The following is a 19,832-nucleotide window of genomic DNA, read 5'->3' as shown; positions in this document are numbered from 1 at the left end:
AGGGCTCAGGCGAAGGATTTTATCCCTGTATCCTGGCACGTAGGGCTGCTGACATGCATGCTGGTCATTTTAGTCTGGCACGGTGCTGTCACTGCTGCGTCGTGAATGGTGTCAGTGGTGTGTTGTTATGGTTGTGGAAGCCCAAGTCTGCAAGAGCGCGAATCCAAACGGGCTTTTCCGGACATCGAATTTCAGTAATTTAAACCTGTTGAATTTGCGACGTTGGTCGGGCATTGCATGAGTACGAGTACCTGGCTTCCCCAGATCTGTCACAGGCCCGCGGTAGACAGCATCTGCCGTCCCCTATCACTAGTAGTAATGATATCCACTAGCTAAAAAGAGACTGGCTGGGGTGCTTATCGTCCCGGGGGCGGTCAACTAAAGCTGAACGACTATCGGGAACACCCGAGGCTAGATTAGGAAAGGCAGCTTCTCACCTACATGGGTATAGTATAATATAATCCGACCCCTGAATTTTATTGGTTTGGTACTTAGGTGGATAAATAACAAGCCAAAAGGGACATATCCTGATAAAAGAAATATATCACACCAAACTAATGATAGTATTCATACTAACCCCTGTAATAGAAAATATATCGTATTCTAGCTTGAATCGTGGAAGGATATAGTTGTAGCTTGAAGCGTTGATACACGGTGATGATGGCTAGAAAGATACGCTTATTATGGGTTTCTGACGTTTTAGCGAGGCACTTGATAATACCTAGATAACCCCTGTTATGAGGCGATCCTCAAAGTACTATGTAGCTTCAGGTGATCCCAAAAACGATGCACGATCGCTGATTGGCTGTTGATCCCTGCCCCGTAACTGAACTAACAAAAATTCAAGGGTTGAATTGTATATTCACAGCGCTAATTTCCTCTCGCTTAGCATCCCGACATTCGTTAAGCTAAGTTTATAGAGGGCCGGGCAAACGTTCGGCCGCCTTTATCTCTGACTACGGATACTCCTAGTATTATAGACTAATACGGATACGGATATAATTAAGGGTTCGTTTCCGAGGAGCTTTTAGGTAGGGCAACCATGAGATGCCTACATTGCCTACCTAGTTAGTTAGTAGATAACCTCTCCTTTAAGGAACTCATATTGACACTGGCCATGAAAAATCTTCAGATCAGTTCGAAAGTACTATATTCAAAGACATTTTCTGATTAAAAATTCGGCCAATTGGGATATGCCCTCACAACTCAGATTAGGGGTAGCCTCTTTCTTGCAGAGGTTACGTCCTACAGAACATACCTACTTTTTATATTGTCTAGTGAAGGCGGCAAGTCTGGAATAGGGTGAAGGCAGTCAAAATTATGTAAACATGGCCTGAAAAATTCTCGTCCGGCATAGGTTGCGAGACTAAAATCTCCGCTCGGTTAAGTGTTCGGCTATCCATGATCGGAAAAGGGGGCTGAAAGCCTAAAAGGTATAGAAGATGGGCTGGGGCACACATCCTCTTGATTATGATAACTAACTTCTGGTACTTATTCTCACTCTCCTAGAAAATAATTCTATGTGGTCCACCATTGGTTACTCGTCACATAGCCGTTGAGTGACACCGGGGTCCTGCGGATATTCGATCTCACCAAAGAAGCCTTGAAACTATTCACATTTAACCTTGTTCTCTGCCTCATGCTACAAGTACTCATTGACAAGAAGATTTAATTCAAATGCCCATGGCGGGGTACAGCCTTGGGCTCTTGCCAACGAGAACATCACAATCATTTGCAGTGGAGCTTGCTTCCACATCCCGTAAAGTCCAGATAGCCATACAATGGCTCCGACCAGTGTCAAGATCCAACAGATCCTTCTACAGTCGCACTATCAGGGGAACCACAGATCATCAACATCAAAAATGATAAGCATAATATTTATTTGGGAGTCAACGCCCCTCATACCTTTGTTTGTCACTTTCTATCCACAATTTTTGTTCCTTGTGAGTCTTCTGTTCGGACTTTCATCGATGCCCACACCTATACCATTTGCGTCAACCTGGTATACCAACTACCAGAGTCATTGGGACACTTCACCCGTTGGGAAGTGGGGTGCATATGCTATCCAAACTCTGAGGCCCTTGTCGCCGATGAGCCACAAGGAGTCAGCCCAAGAAGTGCTTCCATTGTCAAAACTTCTACTGTTAGCAGGTTGTTATCTTAATTCAGTTTGATACTAACCTGACTAGTACCATTGGTGTGGATAAAAATACCGATTATTATGCGTGTATAGTGCCTGAAGTGCCTGGTGCGCGAGAAATTGGGCCTCCATGTTCTTTTCCGGCGTAACGAACCAGAACTTGACATCCCTGTGAGGTCCGTGATCGGACGTTATAGCCTCGATAAGCCAGTGGCACTGCATGATGAGAGGAAAGTAAGGCACACGCTGTCCGTCGTTGGTGCGGCCGTTGTTGGCTATCCAGCCCTCGATCCACCTCGTCATGGCATTCACCAGGTACTCTGAATCCGAGACGATGAAGATCTGTACCAGCGAGTAATCCCGGGAAACTTGGTAGTAGATGATCAACAGTGCTCTCCACAAAGCCTCGATCATGGCACGCCTTTTCGACTGCATAAGGTGGAGGTCCACGATGCCATTCATGTTGATACTCGATTGCGGACCAAAGTAGACGCCCCATGCAGCCCGCGGAAGGGGTGGTATGCTGTTGTTACAGGTACCATCTATTTTAACGACGACGGTATTGCGTTCGGGTACGATCAGCCCCCTCGTCCAGTCCACGAACTGCAGCTGCAGGATCATCTTTATAGGGTTCTACACCACGAGCTGGTGCTCTGGGACTTTGTAGTACGGGAGGTGTTCTGACGGGTCGAAAAGACGTGCAGGTGTATCGAAGTTATCCTCTGCAGCCTGCATTTTTAATGGTGACTTCCTTCGATGTGACGATACTGGGTTAACAATCTGCTGGAGGGTTTTGATGCCGTAATTTGAAAGACTGGATGCAACATGTAAATCGATATCTGAAGTTGCTGAGTAGAAAAACAATGGAAGCTCTCGCTGAATGCCATCCATCCAATAGCAAAGGTCTTCATCAGATAGATAGGTGCTATCGCGTTCTTTCAACTTCTATGCACCTCTCCACAGAAAAAAGCAGGAGCACGTAACGAGACAGTAACTAGGACCTACCTATCAAGGCTCCTGCACACTGTCGTCAGCCAGGATACCTTACCCTTCCGCTCTAGGTATACATTAAACAGAGAATTATGGCACCAAAACTTAGCCATAGTAGCGGATATTTTGCAATTCACTCTGTCAGATTCACGTCCTCCTGTTGCTAGTTCTCGTGATGGATTGTAGAGGCGTCGTCTTGTGGCTTTGCACACCAGTGCAGACACAGTCGGTGAGTTCCTTGCATTCCATTCTCTCCAGGCAGTCACTTACTGCGAGATTCTACGGTTACATCTCGTATGGAGGCACGCCGTGAGCGACGAAAAGAGATCAAGTGATGATAGCCGGGGCCCTCACATGCCCTTGGGGCCCCGGGGTTCGGTAGATGTACGACCACCACCAGCTTCTTGAGCTCCTAGTAGAAGTATTAATTTCGGCATATTGGTGAATTAAAGAGCTCCCCTCTAAAACCTATAGGTGCTCTTGGCTGGGAGACTTCGTGGAGTCGTCGCAGTCGACAGTGTCCACTCGAGATGGCAAAGAAGGTCCAACAGATGTGGTGGGCCAGTGGTCAAGTAAACAGGGTGGGGGGTTCGCACGGAAATGCTGCCGAGACACGAGTGCACACATCTGGCGTACGATAATGCGGATCATCAGGTACCTTACGCGTAGAATACTCTCGAGAGTGCACGCCATTGAGGCTGAGGGAGGCGCACGTGGACGTTATGGAGGGGATGGAGGAATGGAGATTATGGAGGGGTGGAGGGGCAAAACGAGGGGCAAAACCAGCAACATCGAGTATGAAGTATGACAAGCTGAACGACACAACATGCAGCGCTGCAGTAATGCGGCCCAACTTGCAACCCCGTGACTCTGGCTCTTGGAGCCCGGGCCCGATCAAATGCCTGCCGCTGTCTTCATTCCTTCTTTTGCGTCTCTCGCGATTCACTTGTCCATCCCCACCCAATAGGTCGCCTCCCCAGCTGGTCTCGGGACCTCGACGTCACTTTGCTAGCGTATTACAACTCTGCGAGTCCGGTGGTGGAGTCTCTGAGTCAAACCTCGAACCTCGAACCGTCTCCAACACACCGAGAACATCGGTGCGGTATAAGACGTCGCCGCTACCTCTCACCTCTACCTCCTCCTACTCCTAAGCGCAACCTCTACACTGGCATTCTGCGCAACACTTTTTCTTTTCCAGATTTAGCATTCCGTGCCTTGCAAGCTTGTGTTTTCCACTTGCAGCTTTTCTTTTTTACTTCTGCTGTCCTTCGCTTCAGCCAGTTACCCACGCACCATGACATCAGACGGAGCTCCCACGGAGCAGCCTTCGGGCCAGAACGGCGCCTCCAACGGCACCCCTCGTACAAAGGTCTGCGTCTACTGCGGTTCCAGCGGCGGCTCGAATCCTGCGCATATGGAGGCCGCGCGGCAGCTCGCCAGAGTCATGGCTGCCAACGACATTGACCTTGGTGAGTCACCCCGTCCACACCAGCCCACCAGCCAGAAAAACCAGCGCCCCTCAAGCTGACATGCATGACCCCCTATAGTGTACGGAGGCGGAACCGTCGGCCTCATGGGCGAGGTGGCAAAGACCCTCTGCGCCCTCAAGGGTCCGGGCGCCGTCCACGGCATCATCCCCGAGGCCCTCGTCAAGTACGAGCGCGACGGCACCTACCAGACCACCAACGCGGCGCAGCAGGTCGTCCCCGACCACTCCACCTACGGCCACACCACCGTCGTCCGGGACATGCACGAGCGCAAGAAGATGATGGCCGAGGAGGTCTTTGCGGGCGGGCCCGGCAGCGGCTTCATCGGCCTCAGCGGCGGCTACGGCACCATGGAGGAGATCTTCGAGACCACCACCTGGAACCAGCTCGGAATCCACAAGAACGGCATCTGCCTGCTCAACATCAACGGGTACTGGGACGGCATCGTGCAGTGGTTGGACAACGCCGTCGAGGAGGGCTTCATCAAGGCGTGCAACAAGGACATCCTGGTCACAGCCACCACGCCCGAGGAGGCCATCAAGGCGCTAGCAGAGTACAAGGTCTCCGAGGGGACATACAAGTTGAAGTGGTCAAGCCACTAGAAAGGTTCGGTTCCAGGATATATATTTCGGCCAGAGAAACCCCAGGCGCTGCTTAGTCGCGACGGCGTTCATTGGCATTGCATAGCATTAGATACCATAAGTGCCGCCACCTTGTTTCGACAGGATAGATTAAAAAAAAAAAGAACAAAAATTCGTTAATTGCCTCTTTTCGCCCTCGATGGACCCCGACAACTTGACTGTCCAGCCGCAGTCGGCTAAGTGGTACACGATCTAGCGATCCCGCGACGCCGTAGCTCATTATCCCAGTAGGTACCGTAGTTCAGCTTTCTATCATCTAGCTGTCCACGTCCATGCCCTCACCCTCGGCCTCGTCGCCGCCAGCTTGGCTCTCGTTGATGCTTTCCAGCCAGTCCTTGACCTCGAACTCCTCGTACAGCTTGAACGTCTCGATGCCCTTCTTGCCCTCGACCTTAGCTCCCGCCACACCGACCGACGTGTTCTCCACCGTCAGCTCCTTGTCCTGCACCAGACTCTCCTTGAGGGCCTTGAGCCCGTGCTTGACGAGCTCCTCGCGCGAGGCGTCAGCGAACTTGTCCAGATTCCGTTCCAGGTACGTCCGGGCCATCTGGCTGCGCGCGCCAATGGCAAACGCCACCATCTCCTCCGTCATACCCGAGGGCTGGAACTCGAACAGGTGGGGGCCCTTGTCGTCGACGCCGGCGACGAGTAGCCCCACGCCGTAGGGACGCTTGCCGTACATCTGCGTGTTGATCTGGGCCTTCTCGGCAATCATATCGACTAGGGAGCGGAGGGGCATGGCGCGGCCGTACGTCAGGCGGTGGCCCAGGCATTGCTGCTTCATGAAGTTGGAGAGGACGCGAGCATCCGAGGTGAGGCCCGCGATGGCGAGGCCGCAGTGCTCATCGACGGTGAAGAGCTTCTTCTGATACGAGGACAGCTCCTCGGCGTTGCGCTGCAGAGTCGGGACATGTTAGCATATATTGGTCGGTGAGGATCGCGCGGAGGAGTTGGGGGAGAGGGCAGCGGAGACGTGCCTTGATAGCGCAGAGGACGACATGGGTTTTGCTGGCAATGCCGACGACTACTGAGCCCTGCTTGACGGCCTCGCCGGCATACTCGATCTGGAATATTCGGCCTTGGGGCGAGCTAGGTTCCGTTAGCTACCTCGCGGGGGCGGATGAGGATATGGGCCACAGGGGTCTGAGCAGCGTACAATGTGACAGAGTCGTTATCGTAGTTGTTTCTGAACATGGTGGCGGTTGTGAGTTTGTCGCAGTACCAAATTCAGTCGGGCAGGTTGGTGATGGCGACGTGGAGGGGAGGTAGCACGTCGATGGATGGATGATGATGGACCTCCGACCAGGCAGCTCCAGCTGCGTCGCCCTGGCGTGGACCTGCCCGGAGACGTTGGAGCTGCGTTGCCCGTGGTTTTTCCGACGCGGTTGGCAACCACCGTCGAGCCTGGTGGGGCGACCAAGGAGCTCACCAAACTCGATGCCCCGAGGCCACCACCAATACTCACATCCTGTCCCAACCTGGACAGAAGTTGCTTTACTAAAGCTCTCTCTACGTAAAAAAAAAAAAAAGAAAAGAAAAGAAAAAAAAATTACGAACCTATGAACCTTACTTGGGGTCTCTTCCCATAAAGCTAAGGATACAATGAAAGCCAATCGTAGTAGGAGGAACTATTCATAGGTACGGAGTACACATCTCAACAACTAGCCTGCCCACGACAACCATGTTTTAACCAAATTCCTGCTAGGGATAAAAATGCTTCTAAAATATGATTAATGGCTCCAAACCATGTTGATATTCTTCATTAGAGAAATGCGCTTTGCAAGTAAATCTCTTGAGGTACTTGACCCCCGTAGTTGCCCAGGTATAGGGTGGGCAAGAAGGACAACTCCAGGGACCAGAATTGCCCCTCCATCGGATTCTGCAACCCCCACTTCATGATCGTCATTGATTGAAGAGATCTTATTGAATGTAGTATTTGAAATGTGTACGCTGTATTCATCCAAGTGCTTACGAACAGGTAACTTGCAATTAATGTGCTCCGCTTATATTCATCTCCGGAGATTTCTCGAGCCAGGTCCATGCATTTCTCAGGGGAATGTCGTTCCGAAGGCGTCAAGGTTGAGCACCTCCAGTGCCTGCAGCCCAGCACCCCACCACAAGTCCACTACGAGCTGCCCGACAGACGTAAGCAAAGAATGGGAGCCCAATGCCGTAGGGTTATGTCATTGTTTGCTCTTCTCTTCTTTCTGAGCATGTATGTATTTAGTTGCATTAGACGAATGCGTGTCTCTAGACGGCAAGACTGCTGGTCTGCGTCAATGACCTCTGCCTCCGAGGCCGGCGCCATCCCACGCAATGGCGCCAGTGGTGCGGAGTAAAAAGTCTACCATCCTCAATGACTGGCCAGCCCAGAACACTGTTGCATATCCTTTGAAGCAGCATTCTTGTAATATAATTCATCTAATCGCCCTCTGCTTCGTACCCCCCTCCTCCCTCAGGTACGACGATACGACCATCTCGTCGGGACACCACTGCGCTGATTATACTCTGTGACTCACTGACCATCTCATCCAAGGTTCAGACGGGGGCCACCTCCATCTAGACAACTTCATCAGACTCAACACATAAAGAGCGTCAACAAACATGACTTCCAGATCAGACATCACCTACTTCGGGGCCGGGCCCGCCCTGCTCCCCACCGATGTGCTCGAGCAGGCTGCCCAGGCTCTGCTCAACTACCAGGAAACGGGCCTGGGCATCGCCGAGCACTCCCACCGTTCTGAGCTGGCCAATACCATCATCAACGAGGCCAAGGCCGACCTGGCCTCGTACCTCGACATTCCCGATGACTATGAGGTGCTCTTCATGCAGGGCGGTGGCTCTGGCCAGTTCGCTGCCACCATGTACAACTTTGTCGGCGCCTGGGTGGCCCGCAAGCGCCTGGAGATCTTTGGCGAGCTCAAGAAGTCGGATGAGGATTGCCTCAACGAGCCCACTCTGATGCAGGAGCTGCGCACTGCCATTGACAAGGAGCTCAAGCTTGACTACCTCGTCACTGGCGGCTGGTCGCAGAAGGCGGCGGCCGAGGCGGCGCGCCTGCTGGGCCCGGAGCACGTCAACATTGCGACCGACTCGCGCAAGTCCAACGGCGGCAAGTTTGGCACCATCCCCGACGAGAGCACGTGGAGCCTGTCCAAGGACGCCGCCATGGTGTACTACTGCGACAATGAGACGGTCGACGGCGTCGAGTTCCCTGGCTTCCCCAAGAGCCTCGAGCCCGGACCGGACGGCAAGGGCCCCATTGTGGTCGCCGACATGTCGTCCAACATCCTGTCCCGCAAGATCCCCATCCGCAACTTCTCGGCCATCTTCTTCGGCGCCCAGAAGAACCTCGGATCGACGGGCATCACCGTCGTCGTCATCAAGAAGGACCTGCTGCCGCCCAAGATCTCCCAGCCCTCGGCCACGATCATGAGGAAGGTTGGCCTCCCGATCCCGCCCATCATCCTGCAGTATGAGACTATTGCCAAGAACAACAGCCTGTACAACACCTTGAGCATCTTCGAGTAAGTATTTCCCCTTCAAGGTAGCTGCGATGTAGGAGTCGAAGAAAATACTGACACCTGCACAGCGTATACATTGCCGGCCAGGTGCTGAAGAAGCTGCTTCGCTCATACTCCAACAAGGTCGAGGGCCAGGAGGCCGTCTCCGACAAGAAGGCCCAGCTCATCTACGGCGCGCTGGATGCGCACCCGGACGTGTACAAGGTCGTCCCCGACAAGTCGGTGCGCTCGCGGATGAATATCTGCTTCCGCGTGACAAAGGGCGGCGACGTGGACGGCGCGGAGAAGGCCTTCCTCAAGGAGGGGACGGCCCTGGGGCTGACGGGCCTCAAGGGCCACCGCAGCGTGGGCGGCATCCGTGCCAGCAACTACAACTCCATCTCGCTGGAGGGAGCGGAGAAGCTGGCCAAGTTCATCGACTCGTTTGCCAAGGCTTAAGTGGGTGAGGTGGCTGGATTGGCATGGGTAGAGGTTAGGTAGGTAGAGAGCAATGGCGCTTTTATGTGGCGCAGGTCAACCTGAAGAGGGAAATAGTAGCTGCTCATTTCAACAGGCACAGCAAATTAGAGTCGGTTCAAAGGTGTGTTTCTACATACCTATAATCGTGAATAATGATGACACTATAGCAAACTGACGGGAGGTATTCGTACGTAGTAGTAATCCCAGGGGCTGTGGAGAAGATAGTGCAGCGCAAACTACCAAAATCTGGGGGAACCTGCAAACCCCCACGTCATCAAAAGATTTTCGGCACGCTTCGTCACCGCGTCTCATCCTTTCGACTCATCTCGCTCACACCCATCGACATTCGTTTCATACTGGGCTTCTCTCTTGCTCCTTGTTCAGGCAACCGTAGTCGATGCTGCAGCGCAGCCTCCGACCGAGAAGACTCGTCCACGTCGGGAGTCTGCTGCGTGCCCAGCCCCAGAGTCTGCCCAGATGGACCAGGCTATTGCCATCGGCACGGTCCGATAGGCATGACCCGTTGCAATGCCGATCTTCATGGCCTGCCCATCATAGGTGTTATAGCTCAGTCGGTTTTCCGGCTATCGGCGACACTATTTATGCCCTCTCAACAGCACAAGGGAAAGCTGGCATCGCCGTAATCCGCATCTCTGGGCCATCATGTCTCGATGTGAGTTTTTCAACCTCTAGTTCCCAGGACTACTACTAAAAAAACATTATTAGATATACAAGGCCCTTTGCCCGTCAAAAACCGTCCCTAAGCCTAGATACGCAGCGGTGCGCACGCTCTTTGACCCAGCACCTCCTTCGCAGAATGCCTCCGTCCTCGACTCGGAAGCCCTGGTGCTCTACTTTCCCGGCCCCAAGACCGTCACGGGCGAAGACGTCCTGGAGCTGCACGTCCACGGCGGGCCCGCGACGGTCAAGGCCGTCCTGTCCGCCATCCCGCGCACCATGGCCGGCGCACAGCGGCGCGTCCGCTACGCCGAGCCCGGCGAGTTCACCAAGCGCGCGTTCGTCAACGACCGGCTCGACCTGGCGCAGATCGAGTCCCTCAGCGACACGCTCGCCGCCGAGACGGAGCAGCAGCGGCGGGCCGCCGTGCGCGGCAACTCGGGCGCGCTGGGCCGCACCTACGACGCCTGGCGCGAGCAGCTGCTGCAGGCGCGCGGCGAGATCGAGGCCCTCATCGACTTCTCCGAGGACCAGCACTTTGACGAGCCGCAGTCGGAGCTGCTCGCCAGCGTGACGGCGCAGATCGGCGACATGCTCCGCGGGATACGCCTGCACGAGCAGGGCAGCCAGCGGAGCGAGCTGCTGCGCAACGGGATCCGCATCGCGCTGCTGGGGCCGCCGAATGTGGGGAAGAGCTCGCTGATGAACCTCGTTGTGGGGAGGGAGGCATCGATTGTGTCTGGGGAGGCGGGCACCACGCGGGATATTGTCGAGGCAAGTCTTGATATCCGGGGGTATCTGTGTTCCTTTGCCGACACGGCGGGCTTCCGTTCCGAGTCTTCGCTAGCTAAGAATGGAGGCTTGAATGCCGGTCCAATTGGGCTCGTTGAGGAGGAGGGAATCAGGCGTGCTAAGCAGAAGGCACAAGAGTCGGATATTGTCGTCGTCTTGGCTTCTGTCGAGAAGGGTGCGGATGGCCACTTCATCTATTACGACGAGGAGACGCTCGACCTTGCGGCCCAGGCAGAGGCATGCATGGTTGTGATCAACAAGGCGGATGCCGTGGATGAATCCGAGTTCAATGACTTGCTCGACGAATTCCGGCAGACCACGGCTGCAAAGAGCGCTGACTTGGCAGCGACCGAGTGCGTCACCATATCCTGCAGAGAGGCACAGGCGAATATTTCCGGGGGCACAGACCCAGGGGGTATTCAAGGGCTCATAAACACTCTCGTCGCGTCCTTCTCTCAAATGACTGAGATGCCGGTTGACTTGCAGGACCTGCTGGGCGTGACGGAGCGGCAGCGACAGCTGCTCGTCAAGTGCCGCACACACCTGGAGGATTTCATGGATGAGGCGCAGCCTGGTGAAGGTGAAGACAGGGACGCAGACACGGTCCTGGCGGCCGAGTACCTCCGGTACGCGGCGGATTGCCTCGCGCGCATCACAGGAAGAGGGGAGGGCGGCGATGTGGAGGATGTGTTGGGTGTGGTGTTTGAGAAGTAAGTTTCCCCCAAATGGCTCTTAGTGCTACGTGATACTAATATTGGGCTCTTCAGGTTCTGTGTGGGGAAGTAATAATATTGAGCAGCGAGCTCTCATTCTATCTATCCAACGCGTCCTTCATCTATGCGGTTAGGAGTGATCCCCCAGTAATCTCTAGAAGTTTATGATGAAGCCACGAACAACAGCAACTCCGATCCCCCCATCCAGCGCGGAGACAGTCTATCCCATTCCGACCCAATGAAAAACAAAATGAACCCAATCTGCTCCGATAAACTTTTTTTTTTCCTTGTTGATGATCCTTTGAACAATGCAGAACGCCATGGCCATGCTCCCGTTGAGAAATGCGGGCCGGGGCCAGCTTAGTTGTAGCCAGAGCGGCCCTCCTCGTCGTTCTTCTTGGGCTTGCCATCCTCGTCATCCTTGTTGTAACCGGAGCGACCAAAGTCGAGGAGGGCGGTGGTGTCAGAGGAGTACTCAGTGAAACGGCCCTTGTTGCCCTTGGTGGTGTCATCGTCGTCCTTGTTGTAGCCAGAGCGGCCAAAGTTGCGGACGGCGGGGGCGGACGAGAGGGTGAAGGCGGCCATTATGAAGGTAGTTGAGGTTGAGGCTGTAGTGGTGTGTGTGGTGTGGTGAGGTGCTGTGATGTGGTGGTGTGGTGTGAAGTTGAGTGGGAGATTGATGGATGTTAGAGTAGATGGTCGAGTTTTTGAGAGAAGAGTCTTGTATGTTTCTGTGATTGTTGCAGTGATTGCTGTAGTGAAGAAAGGACTCTGGACTCTGGCGTCGTGGACGTCTTATATACAGGAGAGGTGCATATGGCACGGATGCTCGGTACTCGATATCAAGCCTCCATGTCACCACGGCTCCTCCTCAGCCTCATACCCGACCCACAGGTTTCAAATCCACGAGATGGCCGCCAACTCAATTTCGCCGAGTGACGGCCACCGAGGAGACTGCAAACGGTCCAATCCGGCGCGCGCCCCTGGCCTCTTGGGCCGGAGGCCGCTGCTTTGGTGGCCAGGGGTGTGTAGATTGTGGCCGTAGGGCTGAGGCGGTGCGGACCGGATGGCCTCATTGAAGTGCTAGAATCTCAGTCAGCAGGAACAGACAAACCAACCACAGGCGCCAAAGAGGGTTAGGAACCATGATTCCCATTTCGAGTGCGGTGCGGTGCGGTGCGGCGCAGTTTACGCCTCGCTTTATTTCCTATTCTGGTACTATGCTGTCTCCGTTGTGCTGACATATTGGGGCCCTGGCCTCCCCGGTCCTGTCCAGTAGCCGTGCCAAGACCTTCCTCGTGGCTCCGCGAATGCAAGGAACATTCCAATCCCAAACAATTCCAAATGCTTCAAAATATCTCGGCAGCATCGGCCCTGGAACACCAGCAGGCCAATCGCGTGCCCCCGTTCATCCAAGGAGTCGTCAACGGCAGCCGGTTCGGTTCACGTGGCCTGTTCGAGATTGGGGTTTTTTGGTGTGGCTTGGTGCTGCCTTGGTAATGCGGCCTTGGTAATGCCTTAGTCGTGCAGCACTCGTGCTGCTGTCGTTGGTGGCGGGGTTTGCTCGGAGCGTATTACGAGCATGTGTGTACTCGCAGGACTGGACGATTGCTAAGTGATGCAACCGATTATCTAGGACTCCCAACACCCGGGGTCCAGATCATGGTTCCGTGCCTGGATCCGTGTGCCTGGGCCAGCCGCAGCACCAAGTTACCAAACAATTGAGCTCGCGATGTCTTTGCCACGCCGGGGGGGCCGACCCGTCGTACCGGTTGAGTCAGCACGCCTACAGATGCTGCCACTCCATTGACGACATGCCTACTCGTACATGTGCTTGCCTAGATGACGGGACGTGACGCCATGGAAGACCTACCACTCGCAGGTCGGTGACCGTAACTACCGACATGATTTGAGTCATCGCTGTTGGCTTCTGCCTGGTCCGACCGGGTCGGAGGAGCCGTCGACTCCCGCTCGTTCCGCCTTTGACGTTTGCCTCTCTTCAATTGGTATTTTACGATTGCCCTTCTTCATGTCTCAGTAAGTCCAGGACTCTAGGCTGTCAAGGCCGCCTGGAGCCGCTCCATGTGTGTGGCGGGCCCTGAGAGCATCGACCACTGCAACGCTGCATGGGGCACTATTTTAGAGGCGTGGTGGTGGTCGCTAGCGGTCTGCTCAGTACCTGGGCAGCCTCACTGCCTCAGCACTGAGCTCTGCGCCCAGCGGGACCCGTGGACGGGATGCAATGGGGAATAGAAGATCGCCCGCCTGCCGCTGGGCGAACAACACCGAACACGCAACAGAAACCGGTCTCACATCTCACAAAAATCCCATCTTCGTAAATAGAATTCATCCTTTCCTCCTGCGCCATCCTCCCATGTCCCACTCCGGGATCCCTGGGCCTAGTACTAGCTAGCGGCTTGTCGGAATCACCCAGCCGGCCAGTCTCCGTTCTGTATCACTGTTCCCCCGCTAGCGCCTACAAGCGCGGGGTAAATATAGCATGTCGAATTATAGTGGCCTCCCATTGGTCCATAGACGCGCGCCAGTCATCTTTGGCTGCCGTCTTCATGGGATCTCGAGTGCCGCACCGCCGCAACCCGACACTCTGGACTGTGTAACCACAGGATCGCCCACTGTAGGTGCGCCACCATGTACACTACCATATGGCAGATATTTATGTCGAGGCACACTCACTTCACCCGGCCGACTCGAGCCGGCCAAGCCATTTGGTCATTCTGATGATCTGACGCGCCTCGGATCTGCATCCGATCCGTGTCTCAATATGAATCATCACCGTTCTTAGCCACATGGGGGCTCCCATACGAGATCGTAAAAAGGCCCTTAGGGTCTTTAGCGTACCCCCGGAATAGCATCACCTCGCATCTCCGCAAACTCCGCTCCCGCCCTCACCACTCGTTCCGGTACGGTGGGGCCCGGATCCCCCCGAGCACCTACGCCGCAGGTACGAGTACTAGCAGGCTACGAAGGTTCCAGGTTGTGGCCCCCCAGACCGGGCGTGTTGCTCATACGGGTACTCGTAGAGCCGTCACTGCCGTGTTTCATACGCCATACATGTACGTAGTAATACGTAGGCGCGCAATTACTCAGCCTGGTCAGGGGCGTATACGTGCCACATCGAAAGTGGCACTTGCTTCTTTTTTGGTATATGCCATGCCATCTATAGATCAACAAGTGCTAAATGTAGAGGCAGAAGGACATCACTGCTCATCTATCCGCCTTGGTCGTTTGCAACGCTTCGCGGCCTTCAAAGCTCGTCTTTCACATGCCCCTCGCTCAAATCATCCATAGCCATAATCTTAACGATAAGGCTCGTCCAGCCAGTAAAGTGCCGGGTCCGCTGTCCAGCACCCGTTTCGGGGTTGTATTGCTCCCATGCGAAGCCAGTCTCCTCCCAACTCTTGTACACCGTTTCGACGAGATTCTTGCGTAGGCGTGAGTAGAGATCCCGAGCCCTTACCTTCTGTGGTCCGGCCTGCGTCGCAACGTTCTATCGCATGTTAGCTTGAGACTAGAGGGATCATTGGAAGGGGCATTGACTCACTCGGAGTTGGGAGACTATGAGGTAGTTGATTGGCATCCACACGGGGCTGCGCCAGTAATTCTCGCCAGTCTCGTAATAAGGATCCTGCTTGCTGAGACTGCGGATGCCGTGGGGGCTCCACAGGTGATTCTCGTCCCCGATCAGATCGAGGATCCTCCTAAGCTTAGGATCGTCCGGTTTCATCAGTCCGACCAAGAAGGGGAAGAGGGAGATGTATCCCTTGTGGCAGACAAGCTTGTGCTCCTCAAAGTCGTCGATGGTGGCGTCGCAATAGCAGCCCTGCTCTTCGGACCAATGCAGGTCATCGAGGTTATGTTCAATTGCGTTGAGATTTTTCTTGAGTTCTGCCGCATCATCTTCGTTGCCGAGAGCTTGAGCAATGTTCATCAGAGACTTTGTCATCAGACCGACCCATGCCATGAGGTCAACATGCAGTTCACCAGGGTGAGGTGGCTGTGCTCGAGGGTAATCATCGATCCCACTGGTGAGTATGTGCGTTTCGGTACGACCACGCCACCGGTACGCCTCCTTCTTAGAGAACGCCTCGCGATCATACGCCTTAACCTCGCCCCTTTGTGTCTTACGGAACCAGTCGTATTGTCGTCGAAGGAGAGGGTAGATTTTTCGCATGAATTCCTCGCCGAGTTCTTGGTTGTCGAGATGCGCCGTATACAAGTCGCTGTCCTTATTGGGCTTCTCCGTGCCCGCAGCATTCAATTGGCGCAGGCGCTCCATGAAGCTCTCAATGATGAGGAAGAGGGTCGGAGGGTTGGCATAGTGCGGATACTGAATCTGGAACTCTGGGGGGACCTTGCTTCGAGCTTCGTCTCCGAGAATCTGCTCCCGGGGAATCCAGCCATCCCCATCCATAGTGTTGTACCAGCTCTTGACAATCTCGAGGGTGAGGTCAATATCCCAGTCGGCGATTGGGACAAGGTGGAAGCCCTCATCCCACAGAAAGCCACGGGGGAAGAAAGGTCGAGAGGGAACACTGGTATAGAGCTCATACGGCCCCTCCAGCTGCTGCTTGTTGCGCGCCCTCGCCTGCTCAGCCTCCTCCCAAAACCGCTCGCCCTCCTCTTCGTACTCCTCCGCATACGACCGGTCAATAACCTGCTGGCCATAGAAGTATCCAACACCACCAAGGAGATTCGAGAACATGCTCTTGCCAAACTTCTGGTACTTATCGGCGGTAAACGGCTGCTTGAGATCAAAGACACGGGCGAAGCGCTCTCCAAAGGACTGCGACGCCGTCTTGATCTCGCGGGTCACATCATCCGAAGTAATTTCCCTGCCTGCGGAGCCCGACGAGAATATGACATCAAACTCGAACGGTCCTTCAAACGTCTTCTGCACAATCTGAACGTTCCCATTACCAGGACGAGACGGCAGGCGGTAGACCTGCCAAGGTGGTGGGGGGTTCTGCGGATCAATTATGTTCTGAACCTCCTCAACGGATTCCCGCAGCTGCATGAACAAGACTGCCTTTGCCTGCCATTGGATGTCCTCGGCCGCATCAGAGCTCCGGACAAGGGTAGTATCTCCACGTCGAGTCTTTAAAATTTCAAAGTCGCTGGTGGGGTGCTTCCCTTCGCCTTTCGTAACAACAATGGAGTAGTCGCCAAGGGCTTCAGATTTGCCCTTGAAGCTCACGTCTCCGTCAAAGCCAAACGGGCCGGCCTGCCCCTCAGCTGCCAGCTCGCCTTCTCCCTCCTGGGCAATATAGTAGAAGATGTTGGTCTTGGTGGTCGCCGGTGCGCCCTGCTGAAGCTCGCCCTTGATCCTAGCAGCCCAACTACCCCCGTGGGCGCCGCCCGGGATCTTCACCCAAGAGGTCGTAATGTCGATGTGGTTCCCCTCGTCGTGGATCGACTGAACGCCTCCGACTCGCGCATCGTATTCGTCCCATCCGTATCCATGGATGTCCTCGCTTTGCTCGCAGGTGTATCGGAGATCTGAATGGGGTCACATTAGCAGTGGCTTCAACATACCCTCAGTGCCGACATTAACCTACTCGGAACCTCATCAAAGGTGTTGACTCCTCCCCACATCAGCCCCGTCCAAAGCCCTTTTGGCACACGCGGTCGCACGCCAAAGTACAAGTTCGGCTTGTAGGGACCCCATAGCAGGCTCTGGTTGTTCTGGCGACCAATCTCGCTGGTAAGGACAGACTCATCCGCAGCTGAGGCGCCCAGCGCCAGAACCGCCGTAGTCACCAATTGACCTAGTTTGGTCATCGTTCCTCCCAGGGCAGGTCCACGCGATGCCCCTTTGAGCTAGGACCGGAAGAATCTAAAGAAATTCGGGAAGAAGGCGCAGACCATTGGGTTGGTCGAAGTGGGAAGGACAGACTGCGTGTGGTGGAGGTAGGTGGTGTGGAAGGTGTGGAAGTGCAAGGCTGCAGTTACCCCAAGTTGCAGCGTACAGGTGTCAGGCCCCTGCCAATCACTACTGGGCAAGCATGATCGGGCCTGCCTCTTCAGAAACGCCCGGCGAAGAGACATGTTTATTGAAATAAATCGCAGCAAGAGCGAATCGTAACCTATGCAGAGCAAACAAGGAAACCTTGGTTAGGCTCGAGAATACAAGGTGGTCGATGTTAATCGAATTCGCAACGGCTTGGCCTTAGGTTTGTCCTTCTAGAATATAGGTCTAATTCATGTCACAGACTTCAACAATTGCCCGGTTAGCTCAATCGGTAGAGCGTGAGACTCTTATTACGAGTGCACGATCTCAAGGTTGCGGGTTCGACCCCCGCATCGGGCTATTCCTATAATAAGAGCTTTCCAGCGAACCTTCTTTTTTGCCTTTTTTGCCCTTTTTTATAGTTCCCATCCATCAAAATTCCGTACACGTGTGTTTATTTAATATCAGTTCATTATCCACTTGATAATTCTACCCAGGATTATAATGATTTTAATATCATTATCTCTTAGGTACTCTGTTTTAAACAGCCGTGAATTGTATTTAGAATTTTTAGGTATCCATGCAGTAACAAATCGATACCTAGTATCCGTATTATTATACAATATCTTCGTGAACTTAACTAGATATTTCAATCTACTGGTAAGCTCATGGATAGATTACTACCAGACATTCTACTTATTGATACACACTCAACCAACAATGCGATGCCTGCATGCTAACCGATGAGGCAAATCAGGTGTTCAGGGTAGGTACGTTGGAAAAATCTAGCGAGTTGTGAATACTCCATCCAAAGTACTTACCACGCGTGGCGCGACCCACGATGGCGGGGCCATATAGAGCTTCCCACACGATCTTGATTCGGGCCTTTCGGTATGAAGCTTCTTCTCCTACCCACTTTCTCCCAGCTCAGCCATATAGACACCATTGTATCCTCCCGTCGACATCAAGCAACCGCCCGGTTAGCTCAATCGGTTAGTACAATCCCTAACACCTTGAAGCAACTGCGGCTAACCCCCTTCAAGGTAGAGCGTGAGACTCTTACGAGCACACGATCTCAAGGTTGCGGGTTCGACCCCCGCATCGGGCTTTTCCTATACATCAAACCATTTTTTTGATCCTGGCATTCTTTTTTTTTTTTGCTCTCCAAGATCGTATTCGTGGTTTTGAACTTTTGGTGTTGTGATTTCTTTTTTTGGACGGGGTGCTCCTGCTACTGCCGAAGCACGGCCGTGCGATTGGCTGGAACTGGCAAGCTAAAGATCCATTTGCGTCAGGGTCCCAGAATCCCGGAAACCTCCCAACTTCATACCACCCCAAACCACCACTCACTCCCACCACACGATGAGCGACTCACGGCACCCACGCCGCCCAGAGGGTCGCCCACACTGGGACGACCAAAACCGGAGAGATAGAAATGGTCCCCGAGACCGAGACCGCGACCGCAGGAGCTACCGCTCGCGCTCACGCGACAGAGCCGACCGCCGAGGGCCCAGTGACCGCTCTCGATCGCCAGGCCCACGCCGCGGACCCGGAGGACGAGGTGGCCGCGGTAACGACAGGGAACGTGACCGCGGTGGCCGTGGACGTTACGAGGACAGGGATCGTCACGACCGCAGGAGAGATGGCGACGATAGCTGGGATCGCAGAGGTACAATGCTCCCCGCACCCTCTACTCAACCTACAGCTATTAACATTTATCCCAAGGACCGCCATCGTCTCGCCGCTCTGTCTCACCGCCACCACCACGTGCCGATACGGCCAGAGACCAGAAAACGTCACTTCCCGACCGTCGTCGACATCGTGATAGCCCGCCCCCCATGGACCAGGAAGACGACCGCAAGGCTCCCCCAGCACCAGCATCAGCAACAGCGGGCGGGGAGGATGAGGAGGAGGAGGACGATGAAATGGCCGCCATGAAGGCCATGATGGGGTTTGGCGGGTTCGGCTCCACCAAGGGCAAGAAGGTTGCGGGCAACGACGTTGGAGCCGTGCACAAAGGCAAGAAGCTGGAGTATAGACAGTACATGAACCGCCAGGGTGGGTTCAACCGTCCTCTGAGCCCGTCGCGGTAATGGGTTCTATGAGATAAGGAGTTTGGGGTCAATGGCGTCTTGGTTATTCATCGCCGTTCTGGAGCTTATTCTGCACAATACTAATGATATTTATGACTGACGCATTGTACTTCCTGACGCGGTGTCGTGAGCAGGTTGTTGGACAAGAACAATCCAGAGAATTGACCCCACGGCAAAGACACAGAATATGGCGTGCAAATGGTCGAGATTATAGTGTATAACTCATTACCATGGCCACCCACCACTTCGCCATCCCATCCTATCACCACTCTAAATAGTTTCTCAACCAAATCCACCAAGCCTTCCGCTCATGTGTGATTCTAGACATTACGTACTGCGACATGGTA

At 54.2% G+C, this 19,832-nt stretch overlaps 8 protein-coding genes and 2 non-coding genes across 10 annotated transcripts; 6 read left to right on the top strand and 4 right to left on the bottom strand.

The window, feature by feature from the left end:
• Window positions 1–2,185: 2,185 nt before the first annotated feature.
• Window positions 2,186–2,761, bottom strand: ACO1O0_008813 (uncharacterized protein; the record flags this gene model as incomplete). Its single annotated transcript, XM_083198171.1, has 1 exon — window positions 2,186–2,761. One exon carries the CDS (start codon window positions 2,759–2,761, stop codon window positions 2,186–2,188), a length of 576 nt encoding a protein of 191 aa, XP_083045906.1.
• Window positions 2,762–4,424: 1,663 nt separating this feature from the next.
• Window positions 4,425–5,219, top strand: ACO1O0_008812 (LOG family protein; the record flags this gene model as incomplete). Its single annotated transcript, XM_083198170.1, has 2 exons — window positions 4,425–4,599; window positions 4,678–5,219. 2 exons carry the CDS (start codon window positions 4,425–4,427, stop codon window positions 5,217–5,219), a joined length of 717 nt encoding a protein of 238 aa, XP_083045905.1.
• Window positions 5,220–5,514: 295 nt separating this feature from the next.
• PRE5 (proteasome core particle subunit alpha 6) lies at window positions 5,515–6,452 on the bottom strand (the record flags this gene model as incomplete). Its single annotated transcript, XM_083198169.1, has 3 exons — window positions 5,515–6,153; window positions 6,257–6,322; window positions 6,366–6,452. The coding sequence occupies 3 exons, from the start codon at window positions 6,450–6,452 to the stop codon at window positions 5,515–5,517; spliced, it is 792 nt and encodes a 263-aa protein (XP_083045904.1).
• Window positions 6,453–7,862: 1,410 nt separating this feature from the next.
• On the top strand, window positions 7,863–9,220 carry SER1 (O-phospho-L-serine:2-oxoglutarate transaminase; the record flags this gene model as incomplete). Its single annotated transcript, XM_083198168.1, has 2 exons — window positions 7,863–8,785; window positions 8,851–9,220. The coding sequence occupies 2 exons, from the start codon at window positions 7,863–7,865 to the stop codon at window positions 9,218–9,220; spliced, it is 1,293 nt and encodes a 430-aa protein (XP_083045903.1).
• A 684-nt stretch (window positions 9,221–9,904) lies between these two features.
• On the top strand, window positions 9,905–11,425 carry MSS1 (GTP-binding protein TrmE N-terminus-domain-containing protein; the record flags this gene model as incomplete). The annotated part of the gene is made up of 2 exons (XM_083198167.1): window positions 9,905–9,914; window positions 10,020–11,425. 2 exons carry the CDS (start codon window positions 9,905–9,907, stop codon window positions 11,423–11,425), a joined length of 1,416 nt encoding a protein of 471 aa, XP_083045902.1.
• Window positions 11,426–11,784: 359 nt separating this feature from the next.
• Window positions 11,785–12,009, bottom strand: ACO1O0_008808 (uncharacterized protein; the record flags this gene model as incomplete). The annotated part of the gene is made up of 1 exon (XM_083198166.1): window positions 11,785–12,009. The coding sequence occupies one exon, from the start codon at window positions 12,007–12,009 to the stop codon at window positions 11,785–11,787; it is 225 nt and encodes a 74-aa protein (XP_083045901.1).
• Window positions 12,010–14,689: 2,680 nt separating this feature from the next.
• Window positions 14,690–17,223, bottom strand: CWH41 (mannosyl-oligosaccharide glucosidase; the record flags this gene model as incomplete). Its single annotated transcript, XM_083198165.1, has 3 exons — window positions 14,690–14,932; window positions 14,987–16,941; window positions 17,001–17,223. 3 exons carry the CDS (start codon window positions 17,221–17,223, stop codon window positions 14,690–14,692), a joined length of 2,421 nt encoding a protein of 806 aa, XP_083045900.1.
• Window positions 17,224–17,666: 443 nt separating this feature from the next.
• ACO1O0_008806 lies at window positions 17,667–17,752 on the top strand. Its single transcript has one exon. It is a non-coding gene; the product is annotated as a tRNA-Lys (tRNA).
• Window positions 17,753–18,366: 614 nt separating this feature from the next.
• On the top strand, window positions 18,367–18,500 carry ACO1O0_008805. The gene has a single exon. It is a non-coding gene; the product is annotated as a tRNA-Lys (tRNA).
• A 327-nt stretch (window positions 18,501–18,827) lies between these two features.
• Window positions 18,828–19,485, top strand: ACO1O0_008804 (SNUT3/LISCH7 family protein; the record flags this gene model as incomplete). Its single annotated transcript, XM_083198164.1, has 2 exons — window positions 18,828–19,061; window positions 19,183–19,485. The coding sequence occupies 2 exons, from the start codon at window positions 18,828–18,830 to the stop codon at window positions 19,483–19,485; spliced, it is 537 nt and encodes a 178-aa protein (XP_083045899.1).
• Window positions 19,486–19,832: the final 347 nt, after the last annotated feature.

Source organism: Amphichorda felina (assembly GCF_050947745.1).
Source record: "Amphichorda felina strain 45539 chromosome Unknown scaffold_9, whole genome shotgun sequence".
NCBI classification, from domain to species: Eukaryota; Fungi; Ascomycota; class Sordariomycetes; order Hypocreales; family Bionectriaceae; genus Amphichorda; species Amphichorda felina.
Note: the sequence above shows the minus strand (reverse complement) of the source record. Positions and strands in the feature narration are given on the sequence as shown.